Genomic DNA, 26876 nt, shown 5'->3' with positions numbered 1-26876 from the left:
TGAGCTCCCATTTGACCCTACTTTTTTGCAATATAACCTAAAACACCAAAAACACAATGTCGAAAAGACGTTTTTCAAGTCTTTTTAATTTGTTTTTCTGGAGAGGGATCTTTGTGAATCCACCACAAGGTCTTGCAGCCTGTAGTCTGTTAGCTTTCAGTCTTCCCGTTTTCAACCTCTCTGCCAAGACATCTGCTTAGAACAACTCACCAGGATTAATTTACATATGGAAGAGGCACATGGTGAATAAGAACAGATAAGTCAAATGAATACAGTAAAATTGAGTTTTGTTCTGCTCTTTAATAATAGACAAGATAAACGTCTCAGAAACTCCATTTCTGAAACCTTACAATAAGAACATTTTTGTTTTACCCACCAAGATTTTTAAATTAAAATCAGGTTATGCTGACATTTGTGAAAGTTATTTTAAAAGTTTTATATATATAAACATGCATACATAGCAATATTTTACACAAATTTTCATTCATAATAAGCACTTATTTTACCTTTTCACTTATAGTTCATGATTACAAAGGCTCCTAACTAATTCGCAGGAGCTGATATCTTAAATTGCTGTCTCTGGTTATTCCCAACTCAGTGATACCAGTATTTCAAATAGTATTCCCAGTGCCTATGCTGGGTGCAGATGGTGAGCTCTAGGTTGTTGTGTGGTGAATGTAACACTTTTTTCACTCTGTGTTCAGTCTACACCTGGCTCTACACTCAGGAATTACTCCTGGAGATGCTCTGGGAACCACATGGGGTGCTGAGGATGGAACTTGGGTCAGCCACATGCAAAGCAAATGCCCTACCTGCTCCATGTCTCTGGCTCCACATGTGTTCAGTTTTATCCTTAGTGGTTTATATTCTTCAGGAAAACACACTAAAGAATTAGACCTCTAGACTGAACAGTAAAGATGTAGCCTCCTCCCCACCCCCACCAGGGATGTCCGGTTTGGGCCGCACCTGAAAGTACTCAGGGATAACTCCTGGCCCAGCTCTCAGGAATTATGGTGATTGGTGATTGGGGGACAATATGGAAAGCTGGGGAAACCCCCTACCCACTGTTCATGCTTCTGGCTCTAATGAAACCCAATTTTTATCTTTTGTTAAGGTTAGAATGTTCTTATTATGTTGCATATATTGCAGCCCAATGGGGAAAAGTGGAATATTAAACCATTGTAGATCACTGATATTTTAGGAAGAAAAGATGATGAAAATTAAGAAATTCATTGAGCTGGGTCCTAAATGCAGTTGTTTTATTATTTATTCTTTATTTTTTCCTTAATTGCTTTTAAAATTTCACCCAAGAAAAGCTCAAATTACTTATAGTTCATTTAAATGTGTCGTTGCATATGATTTCTTTATTTCACAATTCTCTTCCTCTCCTTTCTTTTTCTTTTCTCTTAAATTTCTATGTAGAATTTTGTATCATCGTAAAGATTATTTAGCCTATTTATAGTGATAAAAATAGCATATTTAAAAATGTCTAGGTGTCTTGCCCAATTACTTGCTGTGTCATCTTCACTAATTTATGTGATAGTTTGTTATTTATTAAATTCATAGAAGTCAGCTGTAGATGAGTATCTACTATGGGATAAGGAGACAGAAGATAAGGTTATATCCAAACCCTCAGTGATTCACTCAGAAGTGAAAATTAAGATAATGAATTGATACAAAATGCTCATTAATTTTCAAACTATAGTAAATTTATCATAAGGTAACTCCATACCAAGTGTAATAAAATTATATAATGTCTATTAAGTCACCATTTTATTAGTTGTGTGTCATTTTGTATTTGAAATGCTAGAGACTGAATTTCAGAAATAAGTAAGCTGTAAACTTCCAATTTACAGTTTGGGATTAGTTTCTTTTAAAATAACATTTCACTATATAATTTTTGAATATTTAGTTTTCCTCTGGGAAGGAATCTACCATCCTTTTGGGGGGTGGTGTTGGATTTTGGCCATATCCATGCAGGGAGTCATTCCTGGTAGTGTTGGGAGACCATATGGGATCCATATGAACCCAGGTTAGCCATGTGCAAGATAAAAACACTACCTGCTGCACTATCTCTTCAGATCTGGCCCTATGGATACTTTTTTGACAGATAATGGTCACATAACTTTAGAAGCCTTGATGTTTCATATGAATTGGAAAGTCCTGATGTTTATGAGTTGACTAACTTTATTGATTCAAAAGAGAGTGTTTACTATTTTACATATTTCAGAAGATTTGAAATGGCACCAGTTTCCAAATTTGTATTGGACATAAATCAAGTCAATATTTATATCTGATATCCTTCTCTCTTCTTTAGCTGGACTACACCAATTTTGAGAAAAGGGTACAGACAGCGCTTGGAACTGTCAGACATATACCAAATCCCTTCTGCTGATTCTGCTGATAATCTATCTGAAAAGTTGGAAAGGTATGTTCATGAACATTTTTTTGACTTGGCATATGTCAAAAAATGAAATTATTGCCACAGTGAGTTGAGTGAACATCCACCCCTTCTATACTTACATTTTACCCCTATTATGAGTACCTATAAGATCTGTTCTCTTAGAAAATTGTACTATACAACATTGTTAAGTGTAGTCATCATGATTATTTTGCTAGTTTTTTTTTGCTTTTTTTGGGGGGGGGTTTACACCCGGCAATGCACAGGGGTTACTCCTGGCTCTGCACTCAGGAGTTACTCCTGGTGGTGCTCAGGAGACCATATGGGATGCTGGGAATCGAACCCGGGTCAGCCGCATGCAAGGCAGACGCCCTACCCGCTGTGCTATCTCTTCAGCCCCTATTTTGCTAGTTTTATTTTTGTTTTTATATTACAATTTAATTCTAACTAAAAAATTATAATAAAGTTATGTGTTTACAATCCTCTTGACATTTATGGTCTTGGTGTAGAGGGTTACCTCACCTTACTACCACTGGGGACATTTCTGTCGCAGTACACAGGGCCCATTCTCAGTGGTGCTTTGGGGAGCCATGTGGTGCTGGAGATTGAACTCAGTGTCTCCACATGCAAAGCCTGTGTCCTAGTCCTTCAATTCATCTCCTTGGCCCCTCGGAGAAATAAATTCTAAAGATAATTTACTTGAAATAGGACCAACTTACTTTATTGAAGAAGCCTTGATCTATTAGGAATTGAACAATGAAGTGATAGGGGAAAACTGTTTTCCTGGAAAGTGACTCCTTTAATGAAAAATACACATTTGAGAGGCTAGCGAGATAGTAAAGTGGGTAGTGTATGTAGCTGACTTAGGTTCGATTCTCAGCATCCCATACGGTTCCCTAGCACCTCCAGGACTAATTTCTGACTACATAGCCAGGAGTAACCTCTGAACATTGCCAGATATAACCTCCAAAACCAAACAAAAAATACATAAGAGAGAAGAAAGTAATTTAAGTAGATTTTTAAAAGAATGTAAGGTCTTAATGAAATAAATGTCTATTTTCTTTTAAAATCTTTGTATATGAATACAAACATATGTCCTGTGAAATATTAGGGTGATGGCTAGTATATATGTATCTCAAAGAGGTTAAAAAAAACCCTCACAATTTGTTTCAGTATCTTCTGCAGAATAATATTATTTTTATTTTTAAAAAAAACCTCACCAAAACTCACTGCTACAATATAATTTGTCATCTAATGATAGAGTCATGATTTGATCCCATACCTGTAACCCTGACTGCTCCAGGAAAAGTATTTCCATTATACATAAGTCTTAGGATCCCTTCTCCTAAGAGTATTTGTTAGAACCCCTTTGATTGCCAGTGAAGAAACTGAAACAATTAACTCAAGTAAGCCAAAAAAGAGGGAAATAATTGGCTCAGGAAGTCAGTGTGAATGCCTATGTCTCTATGACCTTAAGGACTCTGTGCAACCAGGAATTTAAACATCACCTGCTGGCATTTGCTAATTCTCTCAGACAATTTTTCCTCATTCACTGGGTCCTTGGAACACTTCTCATACTTTTCTAGATGACAGATGACAAAACCTTTTTTTTTTTTTTCTGGACAAGTGTGAAACATTCTATAGACTCTTGAGTTCTAAGACCAATCATGGTTCGGAGGACTTGTGTTGACTACTCAGGATCTGTTAAAAGGTGAAAGGAAGTGGGTGGGGAAAGGCAGTTGGCAAAAGCAAAATGAAAGAAAAAGTATCTTACAGAGTTTCACTGAAACAAAAAATGTTGAATAGACTTGCAATTTGTTTATCTTGTCTTTCTCATCTCTCCTCTTTTTGATATTTTCAAAATTGAGTAAGCATGATTTTACTAAAAAAATTAGACTAGACGGAATAATAATTCACAATTCCAGTATCATGTATAAACTCCCATTATTTAGTGTGGGGTAAGTGCCACAAAAATAGGCAATTTTGCATTTTTCTCATTTGATTTGATGCTTTGGTTTTTTATATATGTGTGCCTAGAATAAGATCTGGCATGTAGAAGGATCTACTCAATAAATATTTGTTTCATGAATAATTGAATGTAAAATATTGTTATGTAGAAAGAAACTTGTAACATTACTGCTTAGATAAAAACACATAAAACACTACATTACACATATATTAGCAAATTCAGTATAACATTGGAGATATTGAATATGTTTTCTGAGTAGATGTCAAAAGAATTGAAGCTGTAAATATATATATATATATATATATTCCAGATATATTTTTAGTATTTTGTTTGAGGGCATGCACTTCAATTTGTAGGACTCTCTCTGGTCTATCTTTTTTTTTATAGTCTAGCATTTTTATTTTTTTGTTCCTCCTTTGTTTTTTTCATGTTACCCATTTCAATTCAGTTTAAAAATGTACCTGTTTTGTTTTAAGTCAACAACTCTGTGCTGGCATAAATATGCATATTTTATCTTTATTATATCCTTTTTGGTTACATTTTTCACTCTTCCATTTTTTTTTAAAAACTAAAACCGATTGAAAGGACTTTGGGCCTCTGCAATCTTAGGAAATGGCACTGATCTCCCATTTCACTGTCTGAGCAAGTATCTCTGATAGTTGCCACATGGTTGAGGGCCATTGGCCCAGAAGGCTCTGTGGGGTTAAATCTTCTACATCACTCCAATGCACCAAAACATCCCTTCTATGATTCCAGCCAAGCTAAAAACTTGATAAGTAGGACACTTCTTTAATTTTTTCATCATTAGGAATGCTTATTGGACCTGTTAAAACTCTGCTTGAACCACACCCTTTACTCTTGCTGCTGACTCCTCTCAGACTATAAATTTTTTATGTCCCACCCATTAAAAAAATTCCCCAATCTTGCTTTTCCCTCAGGTCATTACTACACTCTTTTTTTTTCTTCATAGCTAACATTTCTCTGCTTTTCTGGCATCTCTACTTCATCTTCCCTCTACGTCTGAGCCCCTCTTGAAATGTAGTTCTATGTTGTGTCTAATTATTGCTAATATGACTGAGGTGTTCACAGGCCTCTTAATATGGTCAATTATAATGACATATTCTTATATGACTTCAATGTTGATTACTTCTTCACACCTTAAAACAAATTCTTAGATTTATGTACTACTCTTCTTCATGACTTTCTCACCTGTCTCATTGTTCCTTGAAAGAGAGCCTGAATCTGTCTTCATATTTATCTCCATATTTAGTTTCTTACCACTGTTGTAAACCACTGAATGGTGTGGCTGGGAGGCAAACTCTTGTGAGTGAGTGTAAGCATGGAGAAGAGTGTGGTAAGGTAGATAGATGGGTTAGCATAAATAATCATTATTAGATGGAAAGTGTCATGTCATATACAGAGAATTCCAATTTTTCTTCATGTTTCATGCATTTCTTTCTTTAAATTTCTCAGAAACACCCACATTTATGATAGATTGATAGTAATGGTAATATTCATTGAGGAGATGCAAAGTTTTTTTTTTCTTCTAGTTCATCGTTTTGTTCTTACCTGGAGTTTATGAAACTTTTCATCTCTGTAAGAGTTTAAAAATGAAGATGAGAGTAACATTTATAACTTACTTATTTTGGAAAAGAAAGAAGAAATATTATTGGAGACCAGTGCTAAACAAGTATAATTGGCTGATGAATGTATTATGCTTAAAAGTTTTTATTTAAATATCCACCATTTTAAGACTATTTAGTTTCTGTCCCTTCTAGAAAGTATAGAATTTGATTTTTTCTAATTTCCTCAAACTCTTACTCCCACGAGTTATGATGTAGCTGAAAAGAAAATTGATATTTGTTTTATGCCCTTATTTAAAACCAATGTCTAAATAACAAGTTTTTCTATGCTAAATACCAGAAACAACCACCTTATGTTTATATTGTTTTTGGTTTGATAGTTAAATCTTGTTAAAACTATTGTAATTCTAAATAAGGAAAGATAAAAGGTGAAAGGGAAAGAGTTAATGGTTTTTCACCTTATTATAGGCATTAACAATGTACATGATAAAAAATCATGTTTTAGTAGTCCATGTAAGAAGTTCAGAGCCTTTATTTAAAACATAGTGGCCATTCTGTGAAGATGATTCTCTGAACATTGATATATGGTGAAACATCTTGCCGAGTATTTGGCAGAACACCAAATACTGGATGGTCACTAGAAGATTTTGTCTCATTGGTTACCTGGGGTCTAGGAGAGATAGAATGGCACCCTGAATGGGCCTGACCAAGGTTTTATCCCTGTCACCCGATGTGGTCCTCTGAGCCTGCCAGGAATGATCCCTGAGTACAGAGTGAGGAGTAAGCAATGAGCAGTGTTGGGTGTGACTTGAAAACAAACAAAAAAGTGTATCTTAGTTTAGTTGGGTTTAATCTGTAAATAAAACTATGTTGAAGTAAATAGAACAACTCTAATATTTGCCCATGCAACTTATTTCCTCATTTAAAAATTCTTTTCCAGAGAATGGGACAGAGAGCTGGCTTCCAAAAAAAATCCCAAACTAATTAATGCCCTTCGACGATGCTTTTTCTGGAAATTTATGTTCTACGGAATCTTATTATATTTAGGGGTAAGTATTCACTTGTAAATTCATTATAGGTAATATTTTATACTCATTGTTATTTGTAGAAAAGGTCTAGGGTAGTCTGGTATACAGTTAAAAGTGTTACTCTAATTCTTCTTTTGCATATTATTATTTTTTATTTATTTTTTATTTTTATTATTATTTTTTAAATTGAATCACCATGAGATGCAGTTACAAAGCTTTTGTGATTTCAAAGCTTGGGGTTTCAATCATACAATGTTCCAACACCCGTCCCTCCACCAGTGCACATTTCCCATCACAAGTATCCCCTCTGTGTCCCCTCTGGCACTGCCCCCCCTCTCCCAGACTGCTTTTATGGCAGGCACTTTTCTTCTCTCTGTCTCTTTGTCTCTGTCTCTTTGTCTGTCTCTCTTTTCCCACACTCCCCCATCCCTTTGGGCCATATGGTTTGCAATCCGATACTTAGAGGCCATCATGTTTGGTCCTTACCCACTTTCAGCACACATCTCCCATCCAGAGAGACCCCTTACAACCATCTTTATCATAATGATTCCTTCCTATCCCAATTGCCCTCTATACCAACCTTGAGCGATAGCACAGCGGTAGGGTGTTTGCCTTGCATGCAGCCAACATGGCCGACCCGAGTTTGATTCCTCCACCCCTCTCGGAGAGCCTGGCAAGCTACCGAGAGTATCTTGCCCGCACGGCAGAGCCTGGCAAGCTCCCCGTGACGTATTTGATATGCCAAACACAGTAACAACAAAGTTTCCAATAGAGATGTTACTGGGCCCGCTCGAGCAAATCGACGAACAACGGGAGGGCCTTTAAGGTAGGCGTCCAACCATGGACCAATCCTCCTGGCCCTTGATTCTCCAAGAATCCACACTAGCACTGCTTATTTTTATTCTTTTTGATGTGTGTCACTCTCTGGGGTGTATGGTGGTATCTCATTGTTCTTTTGATTTGCATCTCCATGATGATTAGCAATATAGAGCATTTTTTCATTTGTAGTGACCAAGATACAGAGACAGCCCATGGGTTACTCTAATTCAAAATATAAAGACACCACTAAAGTGTAAAAGAAATAAGTGAAAGTGTTGGAAACTAAAATGTCCTGTGACCCAGAGTGATAATACAGTGAATAGGGTACTTGCCTTGCACATGGCCAATATGGGTTTGATTTCTGGTATCCCCCTGTGGTCCTTTGAGCACTGTCAGGACTGATCCCTGAGCACAGGACCAGGATTAATCCCTGAGCACAGCTGTTTGTGGCTTAAGACCCAATAAGTAAATACAAAAATAAAATTGAATGCCCTGGAGAGCTCAAGATGTGGATTAATGGTGTAGTACTTGCATTGCTGTGTGAGACCTAGGTTAGACCACTGGCACCACAAAAAGAAAAATCAAAACCAAAATCCCTGGGACATGGGTAGACATTTGTCATTTAAAACAGGCTTCAACAAAATAAATTTCTTTATGAACTGTATTTTCTGTTTTGATTCCAAATCACAACATTTTACATGAGATTGCTAGTTCCTTTATTTTCCTGTATTCAACAGGGGACTGTCAGGAGAAGAATTGGACCAAGTGTAACCAAGTGGTTATAGGAAAGTTGGTAAAGTTTTTTAGTCATATCGGCTTGCTTAATTGTTTCAAGGGGAAATAAGAAAGATTTTAGATTTGGGAGAGGTGCTGTTGCAGTTACTTTTCTGACTCTTATGTCTTCAGTGTGGAGGGGGCACCGTGACTGAAAATGCAGGCTTTGCAGGAATTCTGTACAGACTGGGAGTTCTCAGCTGCTATCAAATATGGCTGTGGTCTGTTTATTTTTACATCACAAGGGCGTCATTTTATTCCTTGGTTGCAATCTGTAAATAGTGATGGCAAACTGAAAAATTATTTAGTCTTCAGTGAAGAATGTACACAATATAAGCTTTGTGTTATTTAGTATCCTCTGGATAGATTTGTTTTGTGTTCATATTGGTCTTCATGCCTCTGTCAGTGAATGGGGTGATAGTATCTCCCCAAAACGCTAACCAGTAATATTGATTTAAAAAATCTATACTTAGTAGATACCATATAGAATACTTTTGAAAATTTATCTTGATAAAAAATGACCACTTAAGTCAATTATACTTTATAGTGCTCTTGATAATGTTCTGGAAATAATTTGTGTGTTTTAAAATCTGCTTCTCTATCTACATATTTCCTAATATCTATGTATATATATTATCCATCTTCACCCATAGAAACCTGCAATAATTTATGGGTGAAAACATTTTGTTGGTAAGTAGGAATAAGGTAGCTGAAGAGATCATTTTTAAAAAGATATATTTCAGATGATTTTTTTTTCTATGAGACTACTCAGAGTTTTGGGAAAAAAATTTTATCCATAACTTCAGGCACTGTCACTGTCTTCCCATTGTTCATATATTTGCTTGAGCGGGCCCAGTAATATTGTGAGACTTGTTATTGTGTTTGGCATATCAAATACATCAGGGGTAGCTTGCCAGCTTTGCCGAGTGGCGAGATAATCGAACTTGGGTCGGCCATGGTGGCTGTGTGCAAGGCAAACACCTGACCCACTGTGCTATCGTTCCAGCCCAACTTCAGGCAGTACCGTGTTCAAATGTGTTGTGGGCTGCCTTCATGACTACATTGTTTGCATTTGATTAATGTATAGAAGAACAATTCATGCCAATGAATTGGCATCATATAAGATTACATCATATAAGCATTTTAAATAAATCACTATTGGACTGAAGTAAATTATATTTCAGACAATAAAATAAAGTCATGACTAAGATTGTGAAAAAATTCAAAATTTTCCCTATTCATGTTCTTCCTCATATCAGTAATACTGAGAAGTAGAGAACTAATTACACTCCTAATGCTCTGCCGAATTTGTGATAATTTATTCTCGAGAGTCTACCAGCATAGCAATTTCATAAGAACAAAAGCACTCACCCAAACCTTAACCTGTGTGTACAATTTATTTTTTGATCTGCTGTATAAGGACCCCAAAAGTGATACTGTTATGATAGTATAATACATATGGTATTATTCACATAATTTAATTCAATTATTAATTAGGTTGAATATTATCTCATAATTCTAGATTTAGCACTAAGTTCTTTTTGTAGGTTATTTTATCTAATTTTTCTAGTGACTCCAGGAACAGACATTATTATTTCTAATATACAGAAAAGGTAATGGGGATGCAGAAGAAAAAGTAATTTTCCCAAAGTCACTCACAAGGGTAAATTTAAGTGGTATCTAGATCCCTTTTGCTCTAAAGTCTATGGCTTCTATTGTATCAGAGATTATTTGCTATACAATTATGTTTATAATGACTGAAATTAGATAGTAGAATGGTGGCTGTAGTAATTAGTTATGGGTCTGCAGAGTTTCTTTGCAGCTTCTCAAGAAACAGGGGTTAACAGAAACTGGAAGGTTTACAGTCTTTCTGGGGTGCCTCAGGGGATAGCTGAAGAAAGTTTACTGCAGGAAGCAGGACTGGGAAGTTAAGTAGAATTTTCTCACTTAGAGAAGGAACCATGTTTAATGCATCCCAGAGCCAGTGCTAAGGGTCAAACCTATAAATAAAATTAAAGGGTAGGAAAATTGAGTGGGTGTGGAGAGGCACTCACATTCTTCAACTTTTCAATCTTAAAAATGTCAGCAATAAGCATCTTAAAGGATTCCAAGGAGCGTTAATTACTTGAGGGTAAGTGAAGAGGTATTCCGAGCAAACCTGAGCGGTTGGCTGGAACTGACCCCGGGTTTGAAGGACAAAGTTTACTTCAACCAGCTTCTGCTGATAACCAACAGAATATTAGCTAGTTAAAGAACCGTGGGAAAGAGAGCTGGGAAGAGTGTGGCGAGAAGGTTGGAAAAGGAAAATTGACTTGCAGTACACTGTGAGGCCAGGCTATAGCTGGGTAGCCTTTAGCAGAGGGAGAAGGCCTTGCTGAAGCCATGCAGTTTTGATTTAATGTTCTCATTTGTTTGCTCCTGGCTCTGTGCTCACATGACCATATGAGATGCCAGGGATCATCGCTGCATGCATGGCAGATGGTCTTCACACTCCAACTATATCATTCCAATCCACCCATGAAGTTTTACGTGATGAAAATGCTACCAATCAACATGTTTAAAGTGTTTTATTTTTGTGTGGTCATTACAAGTTCCATTTTTCAGAGCATCTGATTTCTGGATTTTATTCTTTCTGTCCTTTAAAATAAAAACAGAAGGGAAAATTGACTGTTATAATAAGGTCTTTACCATTTGAAGCCATTTCTATCAATGTTTAATTACTCAGGTTTTCTTTCTGGCCATTTCTTCTTTCCTCTGTGTTTGTATCATTTTGGTAATCTTTCAATTCCATGAAATGGGCAGGGTTTCTTAAACTTGCTATAAAACTTTTTGGGGGGGCTGGAGCGATAGCACAGCAGGGAGGGCATTTGCCTTGCATGCAGCTGACCCGTGTTTGGTTCCCAGCATCCCATCTGGTCCCCTGAACACTGCCAGGAGTAATTCTTGAGCGCAGAACCAGGAGTAGCCCCTGTGCATCGCCAAGTGTGACCCAAAAAGCAAAAAATAAATAAATAAAAATAAAACTTTTTTGGGTAAAAATTGGCCATTTTTTCAAAAGGTCCTGCATATTTATTTTCTCCCTAAGTCTAGTCAAACATGCTATAAAGAATATTCAATTCATTTCAGGATTAATGGAGAAGGTACTATTCAATTTGCTGTTGACCGTGAAAGGTTAAGAAAAAAGGAAATACCATCATGAAGCAGATGTCTCTCTGTAATACTGATGTCATTTTAAATCATATTAGCTATGCTCTCTCATCACTATATTACTGTTTTATTCCTCCATCTGACTCAGCAGCCAGATACAACAATGTATTTAACATTTAAGACTGCCAGCTTAAAAGAGAAGCTGGTTGTTGGAGAATGGAGTGAGAGTCAATTAAGGTTAGTCTGAGTCAAGCCAAGTGCAAGAAGTTCTGATAGCAGTTTACTAAGTGGGGTTATCACAATACATTTATTATGATAAGAAATCCACAAGCGTTCACTCAAAAAATATTCTTGATTCCTCTGAAGCTCTGAGGACGTTTACATCACCAAATTGGCATATGTGGCAGTGCAACTACCCAGAAGTTCAAGGACATAAAGGAAAATGTCTTCAGAACCCTGTTTTTAGATTTCTCAAATCCCACGAGTCTGTATGCAAAGGATCGTTGTCCTTTAATGTTTTGACATAGCTAGTGAGTATGCACTTAAGGACAAGTATAAAGGGAAACGGTTTGGGGAAATTCTGCACATACAAAGTCCTTGGTTTAGGCATTTTGATTTATGCATGACCCTCACAATCTCATGATTAATGGCCTGAGGGCACTGCTTTCTGGTTCATCTGCCTAGGATTCCTTTCTCTTCTTTTTTTCCAACCCCACACCTTTCTCAAGTCAGTCTCTTTAACCCCAGCTGTGACTTGTACGTTGCATTGACTAAATACATACATCTCAAGTATTTCAAGCCTCTGCTAGAACCGCCAGCTCTAATATGCGTGAGCACTTTAATGTAATTGGTCTGGGATGGCAAGTGGGATAACATTGATCTCTAAAAGACACCCCCCAGTGATTCTGATTCAGGTAGACAAGAAGAAATGTTTTCACTAAGTCTGATTGTCACAAGAATCTAAAGTTAGGAAGTAGGGGGTTTGGTAGTGGTATACATACAAAGAAATCTTAGTTCAATTTTTTTCTTCATGAGACTAATGAAAACATTTAAAAATAGTAATATGAATGGTCACTGCTACCATAAAACAGGAACCATCTTTTCTTTTTTTTTTTTAATATAATTTATTTATTTATTGAATCACTGTGGGAAAAGTTACAGAGCTTTCGGGTTTAGGTCTCAGTCATGTAGATGCCGAACACATTTCCCTTTACCAATACTCATTTTTAACCCCGAACCCCAATAGACCCCCACCTCCCACCCCTCCCAATTCTTGTGAGGCAGATGAGTTCTACTTAATACTCTATCTACTTTGACTAGATAGATTATTTCGATAGAAGATGCACAATTATTGTTTAGAGTTTACGACCCACCCCCCCCCCCCCAATCAGACCTGCTGAAACAGCGTTGTGAAATGATTTGCTTTCTACAACTTGGTTAAAGAATAAAATGATGTCGCGTGGCCGCGATAGCGGCCGCGCGGTTTTGAATTTCTGCAATTTTACTTATTGACCCTGGAAGAATTTCTATTAAAAGTTAGCTAGTTAAGAGATTGGTTTCTGTGCCCTGGAGTCGTGGCCGTGCCGGAGAGCCGCTCGTGGGGGGCAGCTGGCGACCTCGGTGGGGCGTGGGGGACGGCCCACAAAGCCCCCCTTCCCATGAGGTCCCCGCCGCTCCCCCGAGCCCGGCTCAAACCTGCTTTCCACAAGGCTCCCGTGCGGCCGCCATCTTTCTTTTCAGAGAGGAGCGGGCGGGCCGGTCAACGCCCTTCCCCCTCCGGGCAGGCTTGGTGGCGCGGATCAACACAAGTCCATTTGCTTTTCTGCTCCAAGCGGCTGGTTCTCTGTGCTAAGTCCTTGTGCCTCCGGGGCCGTGGCCGTGCCGGAGAGCCGCTCGTGGGGGGCAGCTGGCGACCTCGGTGGGGCGTGGGGGACGGCCCACAAAGCCCCCCTTCCCATGAGGTCCCCGCCGCTCCCCCGAGCCCGGCTCAAACCTGCTTTCCACAAGGCTCCCGTGCGGCCGCCATCTTTCTTTCCAGAGCAGGAACCATCTTTTCTTAATATTTGAATAATCTTGTAACCAAACACAGTACTTAGCACAGAATGTCTCCTTAGCTAGTATTTGTTGATTGATGGTTAAAATCATTCTAAAATTCATTTGGGAAAGAAAATGAGAACTAAACCCAAAACATTTGAAGAATAAAGAATAGCATGAGCAGATTTACATTGCTGGGTATTAAATCATATTATACAGCTCTAATTATGTGTGTCATGACAAGGAAATGGACTTATCCGGAAAATCCAGGAACACGTCCAAGTACATTTAATAATTTAATATAAAATAAAATATGGTATTTTAATTCAGTGGAGATAGACTATAATAAATGATAGAGAAACAATACTTTCACTTTTAATTAGACTTCTATCTCATTTCTATCTCATACATACACTAAAATTTCAGATGGCATCCATATTTAAATATAAAAAATAACAAGAGAGAAAAGTAATAAATACATATCATTTGCAAAGGAGATATCTGATGCCAAAAGCAGAAAACAAAGGTAATGGTGCATATATTTGGCGCCTAAGTTTTTTGGGGGAAGAGCTCACAAATAGTGCTCAGGAGACCTGGAGGAAACCCTTTTAGCGATTCTTGGCCACACTGGCCCCTAGTTCGATATGAGGGATCAAGGATGCAGAGCTGCATGGGTCTATAGTATCAAGAATTACCTGTCCCCTATCTCCCCAGCAGTGCCCAACAGACTCCAGGCCCTACCTAGTGATGCTCAGCGCTGGGACATCATGTGGTGCTAGGGAGGACAGAACTGGGTCAGCTGCCCCAATTTTTAAAAATTAAAATATCTGGAGTAAGGTGATATGCAGGGGCTACAGCACATGCCTTGAGTGCATCATTTGATTCCTGGGACCATGTAGTCTCTCAAACACTCCTTGAGTTTCCCAAGCATGGCTGGTGATTCCTGACACACAGACCCATTGTAGCCCTGCATCCTCCCGTTCAGCCATCTGGCCGGGTTAGGAATTACTGGAAGTGAGCTGCTGACCCCCTCAGCACTGCTTGGAGCACCATCCTCACAAAATGGAAACTTTTGATTGTTAAAAAATAAACAAGAATCACTAAAAACAAATAATAGACAGTGAAAAATATTCTGCATATATCATTAAGATTATAACAAATACACCCCCAAAAAGTATCCAAGGAACACAACATGGCAATCTACACACCTCAATAGGAATATAAATGTATAATTAATATACTAAAACTCTTACTAGGAACCAAAATTAAAGAAATAAAAAATACGTTCTTTTTTCACATAACAATCTGGAATTTTTTTTAATGACGTGTTCTTTCTGAAAATTGAATTTTCATTCTTTAATTTCAAGAAAGTAGAATAGTATAACTTTTACAGAAGGCAATTTGAAAATATGCTGAGAATTACCTTTTGAAATAATCACAGGATTATTTACCAGAATGAATAATTGGTGACAATATAAATATTCAGCAATGAGGAACTGATAAAATGAATTACGGGTCAGCCATTTGACTTATTAAGCACTGAAATGATTAGCCTGAGAAACATCTAATGACATAAAAATAATTCATAGTACATTAAGAGATTAAACATTTATAGCAATAATAAAGTAATAATTGTCCCTTTATTAAATAAAATTCTCATGGGAAAAATTAGGATAGATATCCTATTTTATCAATGATTAGTTTTCATGATACTAAAGCCTGGGATAATATTTACATTGAAACAGTGCTAGAGAATTGGTTAGGTAAAAATCTAACCACTCTCTAGGGCCCAAGAGATAGTGCAGCAGGTAAGATTCTTGCCTTGCACACAGCCGACCCAGGTCTCACCCTTGGCACTGCATATGGTCCCCTAGAGTGTGCCAGGAAAGACCACTGATCATAAAGCGAAGTAAGCCTGGAGCACTTCCAGGTGTGTACCCAAAACCAAAAACCAAAAATAAAAAGCTGACTGTTCTGCATAATAATGTTTCTACAGGAAAAGTTGCAACAATTCCACTTGCTTCAATCTTGCAAGAGACAGAGACCCCTTGTGTACCTTGTTACTTGCTTTTTCTCAGTGGAGTTCCTGGAGGGGGTTCTGGAGAAAGGCAAAGAAAGTTAGTAGTTAAATTTGAGACTTTTTATAATCCAGATTCATATTTTTCTTTCAGTAAGATTTCAGTCACTTCTTTTCAGAGTTTCTTGGCTTTTGGCTAATTTGCCTGCTTCTTCAACTAGACTTTTTCTTTTTCCATAGCCATGTAAATTAGTGCCAGCATCACTACCTGGGAGATTGTTTTAGAAATGCAGAATATTGGGGCCATATGAAACTTCTTGAATGAGAATCTGCCTTTTAGCTAGATCGAGTACAATTGACATAGTAAGCATCTGAAGCTTAAAAAAACATTACTCAAAAATTTAATAATTCAGGTTGCATAAAACCCAGCAATTCTACTTTTTGGCATCTACCCCGGTGCCCCCAAAATATTCAAATAGACTTTGTGCTCCTGTGTTCCTTGCAGCACTGTTGACAGTAATTAAGGTCTGGAAACAACACAAGTGTTCAAGAATGGATGACTGATAAATTATGGAATACTTACACAATAGAATGCTATTCACTTATAAGAATAAACCAAAATCATGCAACTTGCCACTAACAAATGAAACAAGAGAGTCTCATGATGAGTGAAATCAGTGTGAAAAAGAGGACAGATACAGAATGATCTCTCTCAGTGTGGGATATAAAGAAACTGTAGCACGGTAGCACTGTCCTCCTTTTCATCGATTTGCTAGAGTGGGCACCAGTAATGTCTCCATTTTGGGACTTGTTGTTACTACTTTTGGCATATTGAATACATCATGGGTAGCTTGCCAGGATTTGCCGTGCGGGTGGGATACTCTTGGCAGCTTGCCGGGTTCTTTCTCCATGAGTGGTGGAGGAATCGAACCCAGGTCAGCCTCGTGCAGGGCAAATGCCCTACCCACTGTACTATCCCTCCATCCATAAAGAAACATAGTAAGGAAATAACAAATGCCCAAACATAACAGAATCTGACCGTTGACATATAGTATTGAGCTTTCTGAGGACTAGTGGATGGCAGAGGACCTTGAGATATTGTTGGAGGGTGTGGACTTGAAACACTAGATGCCTGAAACTATCACTAACACTATTCAGGTAGAAGAGAAATAGTCTAAGGATTGTAGACTCATGGTTTGGGGATCCTATGAGAGGTCAGATGTATCTCCCAGCATATCTCCTAATTTTTTCTGGGGGGCTAGTGGAGGTTGAAACTCAGGATGATTCTTAGGTGGCCAGAGGGATAGTACAGCGGTAAGTCTCTTTCCTTGTATCTGGCCCAGACTCTATCTCGGGCACCTCATATGTTCCTCAGATACCTGCCTGGAGTGATCCCTGAATACAGAGTCAGAAGTAACCCCTATGCACAGCTGGGTTGATGACCCGCAAACAAACAAACAAACAAACAAACAAAAAAGGTTGGAGAGCTAATACTGTGGCTAGAGGCTAAAGCACTTGCCTTGGACGCTGCTGACCTGGGTTCAATCCCCAGTGTCCCACATGGTCCTTAGAGCACCACCAGGAATAATTCATCAATGCAAAGTCAGGAGTAACCTCTGAGCATGACTGGGTATGATACAACAATACAAAGCAAAACCCCAAACCCAAATTATTTCTGTGAGACCTGGAGTAGTAATATCTATCTATCTATCTATCTGCAGAATAGAATGGTAGCTACTGAGGGTTAAGTGATGAGGGCAGTTACTGAATGTTAAAGTGAGGTAGGTAAATGGGAATTGTTTTTTAATGGATATAGTCCCCTTTCAAAAGAATTAAAGGAGGGATATTTATTGTGTGATAATGTGAGTGTACCTACTATTACTATACTCCACACTTGAAGAAGCTTACGTTGGTAAAATTTAGATCATCTCTATTCTACCACAAGTAAAGTTGGTTTTTTTTTGTATCTCAAGATAAAAAAAGGCCGTGTCCATTAGGAATGCAGTCACTGACTCTGTACTCTAACCTAATAATCTTTATACCCAGATGGTCTTCTGGATTCATACTTTTCAGACCTGGATCCCTTTGAGTAAAAAGTACTCAAGTGGTTACAGAATTGAATGGGCCAGGAAAACTGCCAAAAGCATCCTTAGTTTCTTTCTGTCTTAATTTTTTTGAGTGGGGGTGGGTGGGTAGATGGGGAAACACCAGGCTGTGCTCAGGGCTTACTCCTGGCTCTGTGCTTAGCATTCACTCCTGGTGGGACTGGGAGTGAGATATAGGCCAACTTTTTTTTCTTTTTGGGTCACACCTGGCAATGCTCAGGGGCTACTCCTGGCTCTGCACTCAGGAGTTACTCCTGGCAATGCTCGGGGGGGACCATATGGGATGCTGGGAATTGAACCGGGTTGGCCGCGTGCAAGGCAAATGCCCTATCCGCTGTGCTATCACTCCAGCCTATGGGAGTGGGATATAGGATTCCACGTATCAAACTCTGGTCAGTCGCAATACAAAACAAGAAAACAAGCTCGCCTTTCCTGCTGTACTATCTATTCAAAGACGCCTGAGTTTTTGCCTGGAGCCAAGATGTTAGCAGTAGAAGGGACTTTCAAGCTCAGCTTGTTCCCTCACTGTGCTTGTCAGTTAGGAAAATGTCCAATAGAAGTAGCCAAAGTGATACAGAGAGTGTCAATAACTTGCTTGGGTTTTGTAACGCTAAGTTTAGTGTTCATCTTTTTTTTTTTTTATCATATTCACTTTAAAAAGTTGAGCTGGAGCGATATAGCAGAGCTGGTAGGGCGTTTGCATGCGGCCGACCCAGGTTCAATTCCTCTGTCCCTCTCAGAGAACCCGGCAAGGTACCGAGAGTATCCCACCCGCACAGCAGAGCCTGGCAAGCTCCCTGTGGTGTGTTTGATATGCCAAAAACAGTAACAAGAAATCTTACAATGGAGACATTACTGGTGCCTGCTCGAGAAAATCAACAAACAACGGGAGAACAGTGCTACAATGCTACTTTAAAAAGCTGACATTAGGCTTCTATTGTCAAAATCAACTCTTAAGTAAGTTCCATCTTATTTGTGTCTAATAAAAAGAAAAAGAATGTTTTATCAAATTTTCAGTTTTCAAATGATTGTGCACTCCTTTTCATTATATTCTAGTCTCAGTCAGCTTGCACTATACATTATTTTACATGATGATCACTGTATCACTGTCATTCCGTTGATCTTCAATTTACTGGAGCAGGTGCCAGTAACGTATCTATTCCTCCCAGTCCTGAGATTTTAGCAGCCTCTTCTTACTCGTCTTTTCCCAATGATTGGAGGCTCTTCTAGGCTCAGGGGAATGAGACCTATTGTCGCTATTGTATTTGGCATATTGATTATGCCATAGGGAGCTTGCCAGGCTCTGCCTGTGCTGGTGGGATACTCTCAGTAGCTTGCCGGGCTCTCCGAGAGGCATAAATGGGTAGGAAGTGTCTTATAATGTGTCATGCAGTCCGGAAAGCGACCTGGCAGTTGTTGGGCAGTGGAGGTCGGCTGCTGGGGCTAGGTCCCTTGGGGTGGGGAGGGCTCTCACCCACCCTACAGCTGGAGTGGAGTCCCTTACATGATGATATACTGGAAATATTTTGTGTCTTATGAATTTGATAGGCAAAAAAATCAGGTGATATCTGTTAATTGTTCCATTGTAAATATTTGAGAACATTCTACTTAAAAGAGATTTGGGAAAACTTTGATGGTTGGGGGTTAGGATGCTAGTTTTGTCCTTGAATTTTAGCAGTTCTCTGACCATGAGATTCATGTTGATCTTTTGTTGGCAGATAGTCTTGTAACGCAGATAGTCTTGTAATTGGAATTTTTTAAACCCAAACTAAACTGCATTTAAAATTTTTCTATAAACATATATTCTTTGCAGAGCAGAGTAGTACTGCCAGTGTCTTTGTAAAATAGACACTATAACTGTAAGGACAAGCACATCTACTTTTAGTTAATGTGAGATGGTGACAATTGTTGTTCCAGTCAGTTTAATATACATTTATTTATTTCACCATAAATGGCAACTGAGTAACAATTTAGCAAATGGATCTACAGTGACAAGCTACAGAAAAAAAAAGGTGATATAATTGCAGGGAGTTTAGTTCAAATTGTTCAGAGGAGAAAAAAACTTATGTAAGCTTGTACATTTCTAACTCTAAAAATTCCGAGTACAACTTAATTGCTTAAATACTTTTTTTCCCCTCCGAGAATACTGTTTTTAGCATATTTTAGGTAAGACTTACTCCTTAGAAATATGTAATGTTTCCATCATTGGTTTTATATTCTTTGATATAGGATCTCTCATGGGTTTGTATTTATCATGTGGGTTCTAGAAAATGGAGATGTTTATTTTCATCATATTATGTAGTCTATTGAATTTATGAGTAGCAGTTAGAGTTCACAATCTTTTGTTTGCTGCCTCACGCAGAAAAAGAAATAGTACTTTCACTGGCATGGATGCTGCACTTCACTGCTTGTTTCTCATTGCTTCATGGTCACCCTTGATGCATCCTTGTTGCTGCTGTCCCTCTTGACTGCAATTCAAGAGGCCAAATACAAACAAACTATTGGTGGAAGTGTAAATGAAAATAATATGGTGCTGATATTTGTCTTTGAAGAACAACAAGATCTAAAAAAATTCTAAATATGTAATTCAAATCATAATGCCCCAAAGGGGAGAGAGAGGAGGGGAGAGAGAGAGAGAGAGAAATAAGCTGGGGGAAGGGTGGCAGGAGGGAAATTGGGGACATTAGTGGTGGGAGATGTACACTGGTGGAGGATGGTGTTGGAACACTGTATGACTGAAACTAGACCATGATCAGCTTTGTAACTCTATCTCATGATGCTTCAATAAAAAAAGAGAAATTTTTTTTTAAATTCTAGGATAAAATATAGACCTCAGATAATTTTGAGGATAAATTATCACTACTATAATCACATTATGAAAAATTATTTTTAATGCAAATGCATTTATAGACCTGATTTTAAATTTGAGATTATCATTTTAGGAGTTGCTGTGAAAGAAAATCATCTACTCAAAATGGTTGGTTACAGATATTTGGAACTTAATGAAATAAGTCGGGGTAGCATTTGCACAGATTGTAATGGCTCAAGAAAGGAAATAGGTGCTGAAGAGATATACCACATTGGATAGGGTACTTGCTGTCAGGTGGGAGACAATCACTGTCTCCACATGTGGTATCCGGAGTCCCCCCAAAAGCAATTCCTGAGCCCAGAGCCAGGAGAGAACCACAGACACAGTTGGGTATGTCCTACAGAACAAAAAGAAAGAAAGGAAAGAAACTTCTGCCTTAAGGTCGAGGTAATAGGTTACTTTTTAAAAAATAAATATACTTCAGGGAAGGGAGATAGTGACAGGTTAAGGCACATGTCCCACATGCATCTGAACCTGCTTAGATACCAGCACCAGGTGATCCCTTAAGCCGATCCTAGTGTGATTTTTGGGCCCCTGAGAACTGACTAGTGTGACCCTGGGGATCCCTAATTTCTTCCAGGCAACTTGGGTAATCCCCCGCACTTCAGGGCTGAAGAAACACTACATGCTCAGGCCTTCCCATTGAGCCTCTGCTTGATTAGCCATAAGTGACTAGGAGTGGCCCATCCAGGTTTCCTGAGCACCACTGGAAACTCTCCTCAGACTCCTCCCTCCTCCCAAGTTGTTCTTCAGAGATAGGATAAACTATTATCGTATTGTTTAGGGTAGTGATTTTCTTTACAGCACTTCCTGTTTACTGAATTCAAATTTAAATTTGCAATATGGATTTGTGAAATGCGAAGACTCTAAACATTTCGTGTGTGAATCATTGGGAATGTTTCAACTGTTTAAATATTTTCTTGTACTCAGAGCTTTGTCGGCACCACATAATTGAAATGATATACTGAATTAATTGCATAGTGAGTAGCTATGCAAAACCAGCAGTCAATCAGTGAGGATGTAGGAAAACATTTTAATCTATTGCAAATGAGAGAGTTGGTGGTATTGGGCACTTGAGATCTGGAGTCTAGCAATACATTGCAAACAATTGGAAAAATATCTGAGGTTAGGAAGAATAATGCAGAGACACACTGAGAGTCCAGTCATGTCAGAATAGACCTTTGCCATGGAACCAGTTAGCACTGCATTATTTCCCCTCTGTATGTGTTCACCTTTATAAGTTATGTTTATCCTGGAACCATTGCTCAAAGTACTTTTTAAAAAATTTTTTATTAGTGAAACACCATCAGGTACAGTTGTAGATTTACAATTTTTTGTGCTTGGGTTTCGATTATACAATGATCAAATATGCATCCCTCCACCAGTGCCCATTTTCCACCACCATGGATCCTAGTATCCCTCCCACCCCCATCCCCCCCATCCCACCCTGCCTCTGTGGCAGGGCATTCCCTTTTGTTCTCTCTCTCCTTTTGGGTGTTGTGGTCTGCAAAAGAGGCATTGAGTGGCAAACATGTTCAGTCCATAGCCTACTTTCAACATGCATCTCCCCTCCTGGGAGGATCCTCCAAACACCCTTTATTTGGTGCTCCCTTCTCTATCTGAGCTGCCCTTTCCACCAGAATGCCCGGCTGGCCTCTAAGCTATGGAGTAATCCTCCTGGTGCTGATTTCAGCTATTCTTGGGTATTAATCTCATATTTTGTTACTTTATATCGCCCAGATGAATGCAATCTTTCTATGTCTATCCCTCTCTTTCTGATTCATTTCGCTTAGCATGATACTTTCCATGTTGTACCACTTGTATGTAAATTTCATGACTTCATCTTTTCTAACAGCTACATAGTACTCCATTGTGTAGATGTAACAAAGTTTCTTTAACCAGTCATCTGTTCTTGGGCACTCAGGTTTCTTCCAGTTTCTGGCCATTGTAAAGAGTGCTGCAATGAAAAGTGCAGATGTCACTTCGACTATACATTTTGTCTCTCTGGGATATATTCCCAGGAATGGTATTGCTGGGTCAAATGGGAGCTCAATTTCTAATTTTTTGAGAATCGTCCATACTGTTTTCCAGAAGGGCTGAACCAGTTGGCATTCCCACCAACAGTGAAAGAGTGTCCCTTTCTCGCCACATCCACGCCAGCATCGGTTGTTTTTGTTCTTTTGAATGTGGGCCAGTCTCTGAGGTATGAGATGGTATCTCATTGTGGTTTTGATCTGCATCTCCCTGATGATTAATGACGTAAAGCATTTTCTCATGTGCTTTTTTGCCATTTGGATTTCTTCTTTGAGAAAGTTTCTGTTCATTTCATTGCCCCATTTTTGGATGGGGTTGGATGTTTTCTTCTTTGGAGTTTAACGAGTGCTTTGTATATCCTTGATATCAACCCCTTGTCAGATGTGTGTTCGGCGAATATCCTTTCCCATTCTGCAGACTGTCTTTGTATTTTGGTCACTGTTTCTTTTGAGGTGCAGAAGTTTCTTAGTTTAAGATAGTCCCATTTATCTATCTCTGTTTTCACTTGCTCGGCCAGTGGCGTGACATCTTTGAAGATACCATTAGCTTCAGTGTCATGGAGGGTTTTGCCAACTTTGTCTTCGATATACCTTATGGTTTCTGGTCTGATGTTGAGGTCTTTAATCCATTTTGATCTTACTTTTGTACATGATGTTAGGCAGAGTTCTGAGCCCATTTTTTTTTGCATGTAGCCGTCCATTGATGCCAGCACAATTTGTTAAAGAGGCTTTCCTTACTCCACTTCACATTTCTTGCACCTTTATCAAAGATTAGATGATCATATGATTGAGGGGAGATGTCAGTGTATTTAACTCTGTTCCATTGGTCTGCATTTCTGCCTTTGTTCCAGTACCATGCTGTTTTAATTGTTACTGCTTTGTAGTACAGTTTGAAGTTCGGGAGGTTGATTCCTCCCATTTTCTTTTTCCCAAGAATTGCTTTAGCTATTCGTGGGGGCTTATTGTTCCATATAAATTTCAGGAGTGTTTGCTCCATTTCTTTGAAGAATGTCATGGGTATCCTTATAGGGATTGCATTGAATTTATACAATGCTTTCGGTAGTATTGCCATTTTGACAATGTTAGTCTCCCGACCCATGAGCAGGGGATATCTTTCCATTTCCTTGTATCCTCTTTTATTTCCTGAAGTAGCGTTTTGTAGTTTTCTTTGTACAGGTCCTTTACTTCCTTAGTTAAGCTGATTCCTAGGTACTTGATTTTCTGGGGCACAATTGTGAACGGGATTGTTTTTTTCATGTAGCTTTCTTCTCTCTCACTGTTTGCGTATAGGAAAGTCATGGACTTTTGGGTATTGATTTTATAGCCTGCACCTTTACTATACAAGTCTATTGTTTTTAGGAGTTTTTTGGTGGAGGTTATTGGGTTCTCTATGTATAGTATCATATCATCTGCGAATAGTGAGAGTTTGATTTCTTTCTTTCCTACCTGAATGCCCTTAATATCTTTTTCTTGCCTAATCGTTATTGCAAGTACTTCCAGTACTATATTGAACAGCAGTGGAGAGAATGGGCATCCTTGTCTCGTCCTTGATCTTAGAGGGAAGGCTCTCAGTTTTTCGCCATTGAGGATGATGCTTGCTGTAGGCTTGTGGTAGATGGCTTTAACTATATTGAGGAAAGTTCCCTCTATACCCATTTTGGCTAGGGTTTTCATCATAAAGAGGTGCTGGATCTTGTCAAATGCTTTCTCTGCATCTATTGATATGATCATATGTTTTTTTATCTTTTCTTTTGTTGATATGATGGTTTATGTTGATTGATTTCCGAATGTTAAACCATCCTTGCATCCCTGGGATGAATCTTACTTGGTCATGGTGTATGATCTTTTTGATGAGTAGTTGGATTCTATTTGCTAGTAGTTTGTTGAGGATCTTTGCATCTGTGTTCATCAGTGATATCGGCCTGTAGTTCTCTTTCTTTGTGGTATCTCTGTCTGCTTTTGGTATCAGTGTGATATTTGCTTCATAGAAACTGTTCGGAAGTGTTTTTGATACTTCAATTTTGTGGAAAAGATTAAAGAGGATTGGGAGTAAGTCCTCTTTAACGATTTGGAAGAATTCACTAGTGAATCCATCCGGGCCAGGACTTTTGTGCTTGGGGAGACTTTTTATTACTATTTCAATTTCCTTGATGGTGATAGGTCTGTTCAGGTATTCTAGGTCTTCTTGGTTCAGCCTTGGGAGCCTGTAGGAATCTAGGAATTTATCCATTTCCTCGAGGTTTTGATGTTCCGTGGCATAAAGCTTCTCAAAGTACTCCCTGAGGATCCTTTGAATTTCTGTAGTTTCTGTTGTAATGACCCCCTTTTCATTTCTGATTCGGTTTATTAGTGTTTTCTCTGCTCAAAGTACTTTTAATATATTTTCACTATATATTATTACCGAGAGTATTCGATATGCCAGACACAGTAACAACAAAGTCTCCAATGGAGACGTTACTGGGCCCACTCGAGCAAATCGATGATCAACGGGAGGGAAAAAAAAACACATATATATGTATATATGAATCACTGAGATACACAGTTACAAAGCTGTTCATGATTGGGGGAGACCCATCATTTCAACAGTGTATTTTTCTTACCAATGTCCCCAGTTTTCCTCCTGCCAACCTACCCAACATACTGCCTTGATGGTAGACACTTCTCTCTCTCTCTCTCTCTCTCTCTCTCTCTCTCTCTCTCTCTTTCTCCACTTATACACACAAATACACACACACATAAACTTGTGGCACTTTTTTTCTCTCTCTCTTTTCACACACACACACACACACACATATGCACACACACAAACATGTAGCAAACTTCTATTTTGAAATCAACTTTATTTGGCCTTTTGACTTTCATTTTATCTTCAAAGTAAATATGGTAGTTCATACTCTGACTTCTAAAGTTTTCATAAAAATCAAAAGAAAACTACTTTATAAACTCTTAAGGGCTATGTAAGATGTTACTAATTAACACACTACTCCAGAAACTGCACCTTTACTTTATGGCCACTAATCATTCTTTAGTCAAAAAAATGTGTAATATATATGTGTAAAAGCTTGCCTCTAAGTGACTTTTGCTTTAGCTAAAAATAAATTTGACTTCAAACATAAAATATGAAAATTAATATGAAGAGTTTCATACATGACCCTCTGTATGAATACATTTTAAGCCCTCGAAAGATAAATTTTCGTGTGTTGAAATTGTGAGGTCATGTTATCAAAAGGAAATAAAATTTTTTGTTGTTCTCTTTTTCAGGAAGTGACCAAGGCAGTGCAGCCACTCTTACTTGGAAGAATCATAGCTTCCTATGATCCAGATAACACTGCAGAACGCTCTATTGCCATTTATCTAGGCATAGGCCTATGCCTTCTTTTTATTATGAGAACACTGCTCCTGCATCCAGCCATTTTTGGCCTTCATCATATTGGAATGAAAATGAGAATAGCTATGTTCAGTTTAATTTATAAAAAGGTAAGCTTTCTAGCGTGGTTTCCATGTGACATCCAGTGGTATCATGCTTAAAATTATTCTGAGCATATATAAGAAATACATGCTGAAACCCATTTTAAATTCTTATAACATAGGTAGCTGTGATGCTTAGTGTTTTTAGCTTTCCTTGATAATTCTGTCCACTTCAGCTAATAATTGAGAATCTTTTATAACCTGTTTGTATTATAGATGTTATATTCTTTCACTAATGTCATAATTTTAAAAATTTCAAGTGTCCCTGTTAAAATGACTCATATAGTCTGAAAAAGAGTATTGGCAAAGTATTATTTCCTGGTAAAATGCCATCTATTTTCATGCTCAGTTGTTTTAATGCTAACCCAGGCAATTAAAGGCATTTTCCTGGTGGTCGCTGTCTGATTTGGGGTTAGATTTTTCTGTTACTCTGTAAGTTCTGAAAATGTATGCTTTTTGGGAACAGCAGACAAGAAATCATTGCTGAAATGTGATTTTTAACTCAAATTTAGCTACTTTACAAATGAAATTTAAGTTTATTGAAAAGTATGTCTGCATATAGAGTTTAAGCACTGTAATTTACAATACTGTTAGTGGTAGGATTTCACGCATGCAATGTACCAACACCA

General features: G+C 38.3%; 1 protein-coding gene across 1 annotated transcript in view; it reads left to right on the top strand.

Moving 5' to 3' along the window:
* The window catches only part of CFTR (CF transmembrane conductance regulator), a 178606-nt gene that overhangs the window by 29846 nt on the left and 121884 nt on the right, over positions 1–26876 (top strand). Inside the window, exons 2-4 of the mRNA XM_056118608.1 lie at positions 2318–2428; positions 6894–7002; positions 26041–26256. Coding sequence (XP_055974583.1) covers positions 2318–2428; positions 6894–7002; positions 26041–26256 — 436 coding nt within the window. The remainder of the gene's footprint in view (positions 1–2317; positions 2429–6893; positions 7003–26040; positions 26257–26876) is intronic.

This window comes from Sorex fumeus, unplaced genomic scaffold (assembly GCF_029834395.1).
Source record: "Sorex fumeus unplaced genomic scaffold, SorFum_2.1 ptg000037l, whole genome shotgun sequence".
In the NCBI taxonomy this organism is placed as follows: domain Eukaryota; kingdom Metazoa; phylum Chordata; class Mammalia; order Eulipotyphla; family Soricidae; genus Sorex; species Sorex fumeus.
Note: the sequence above shows the minus strand (reverse complement) of the source record. Positions and strands in the feature narration are given on the sequence as shown.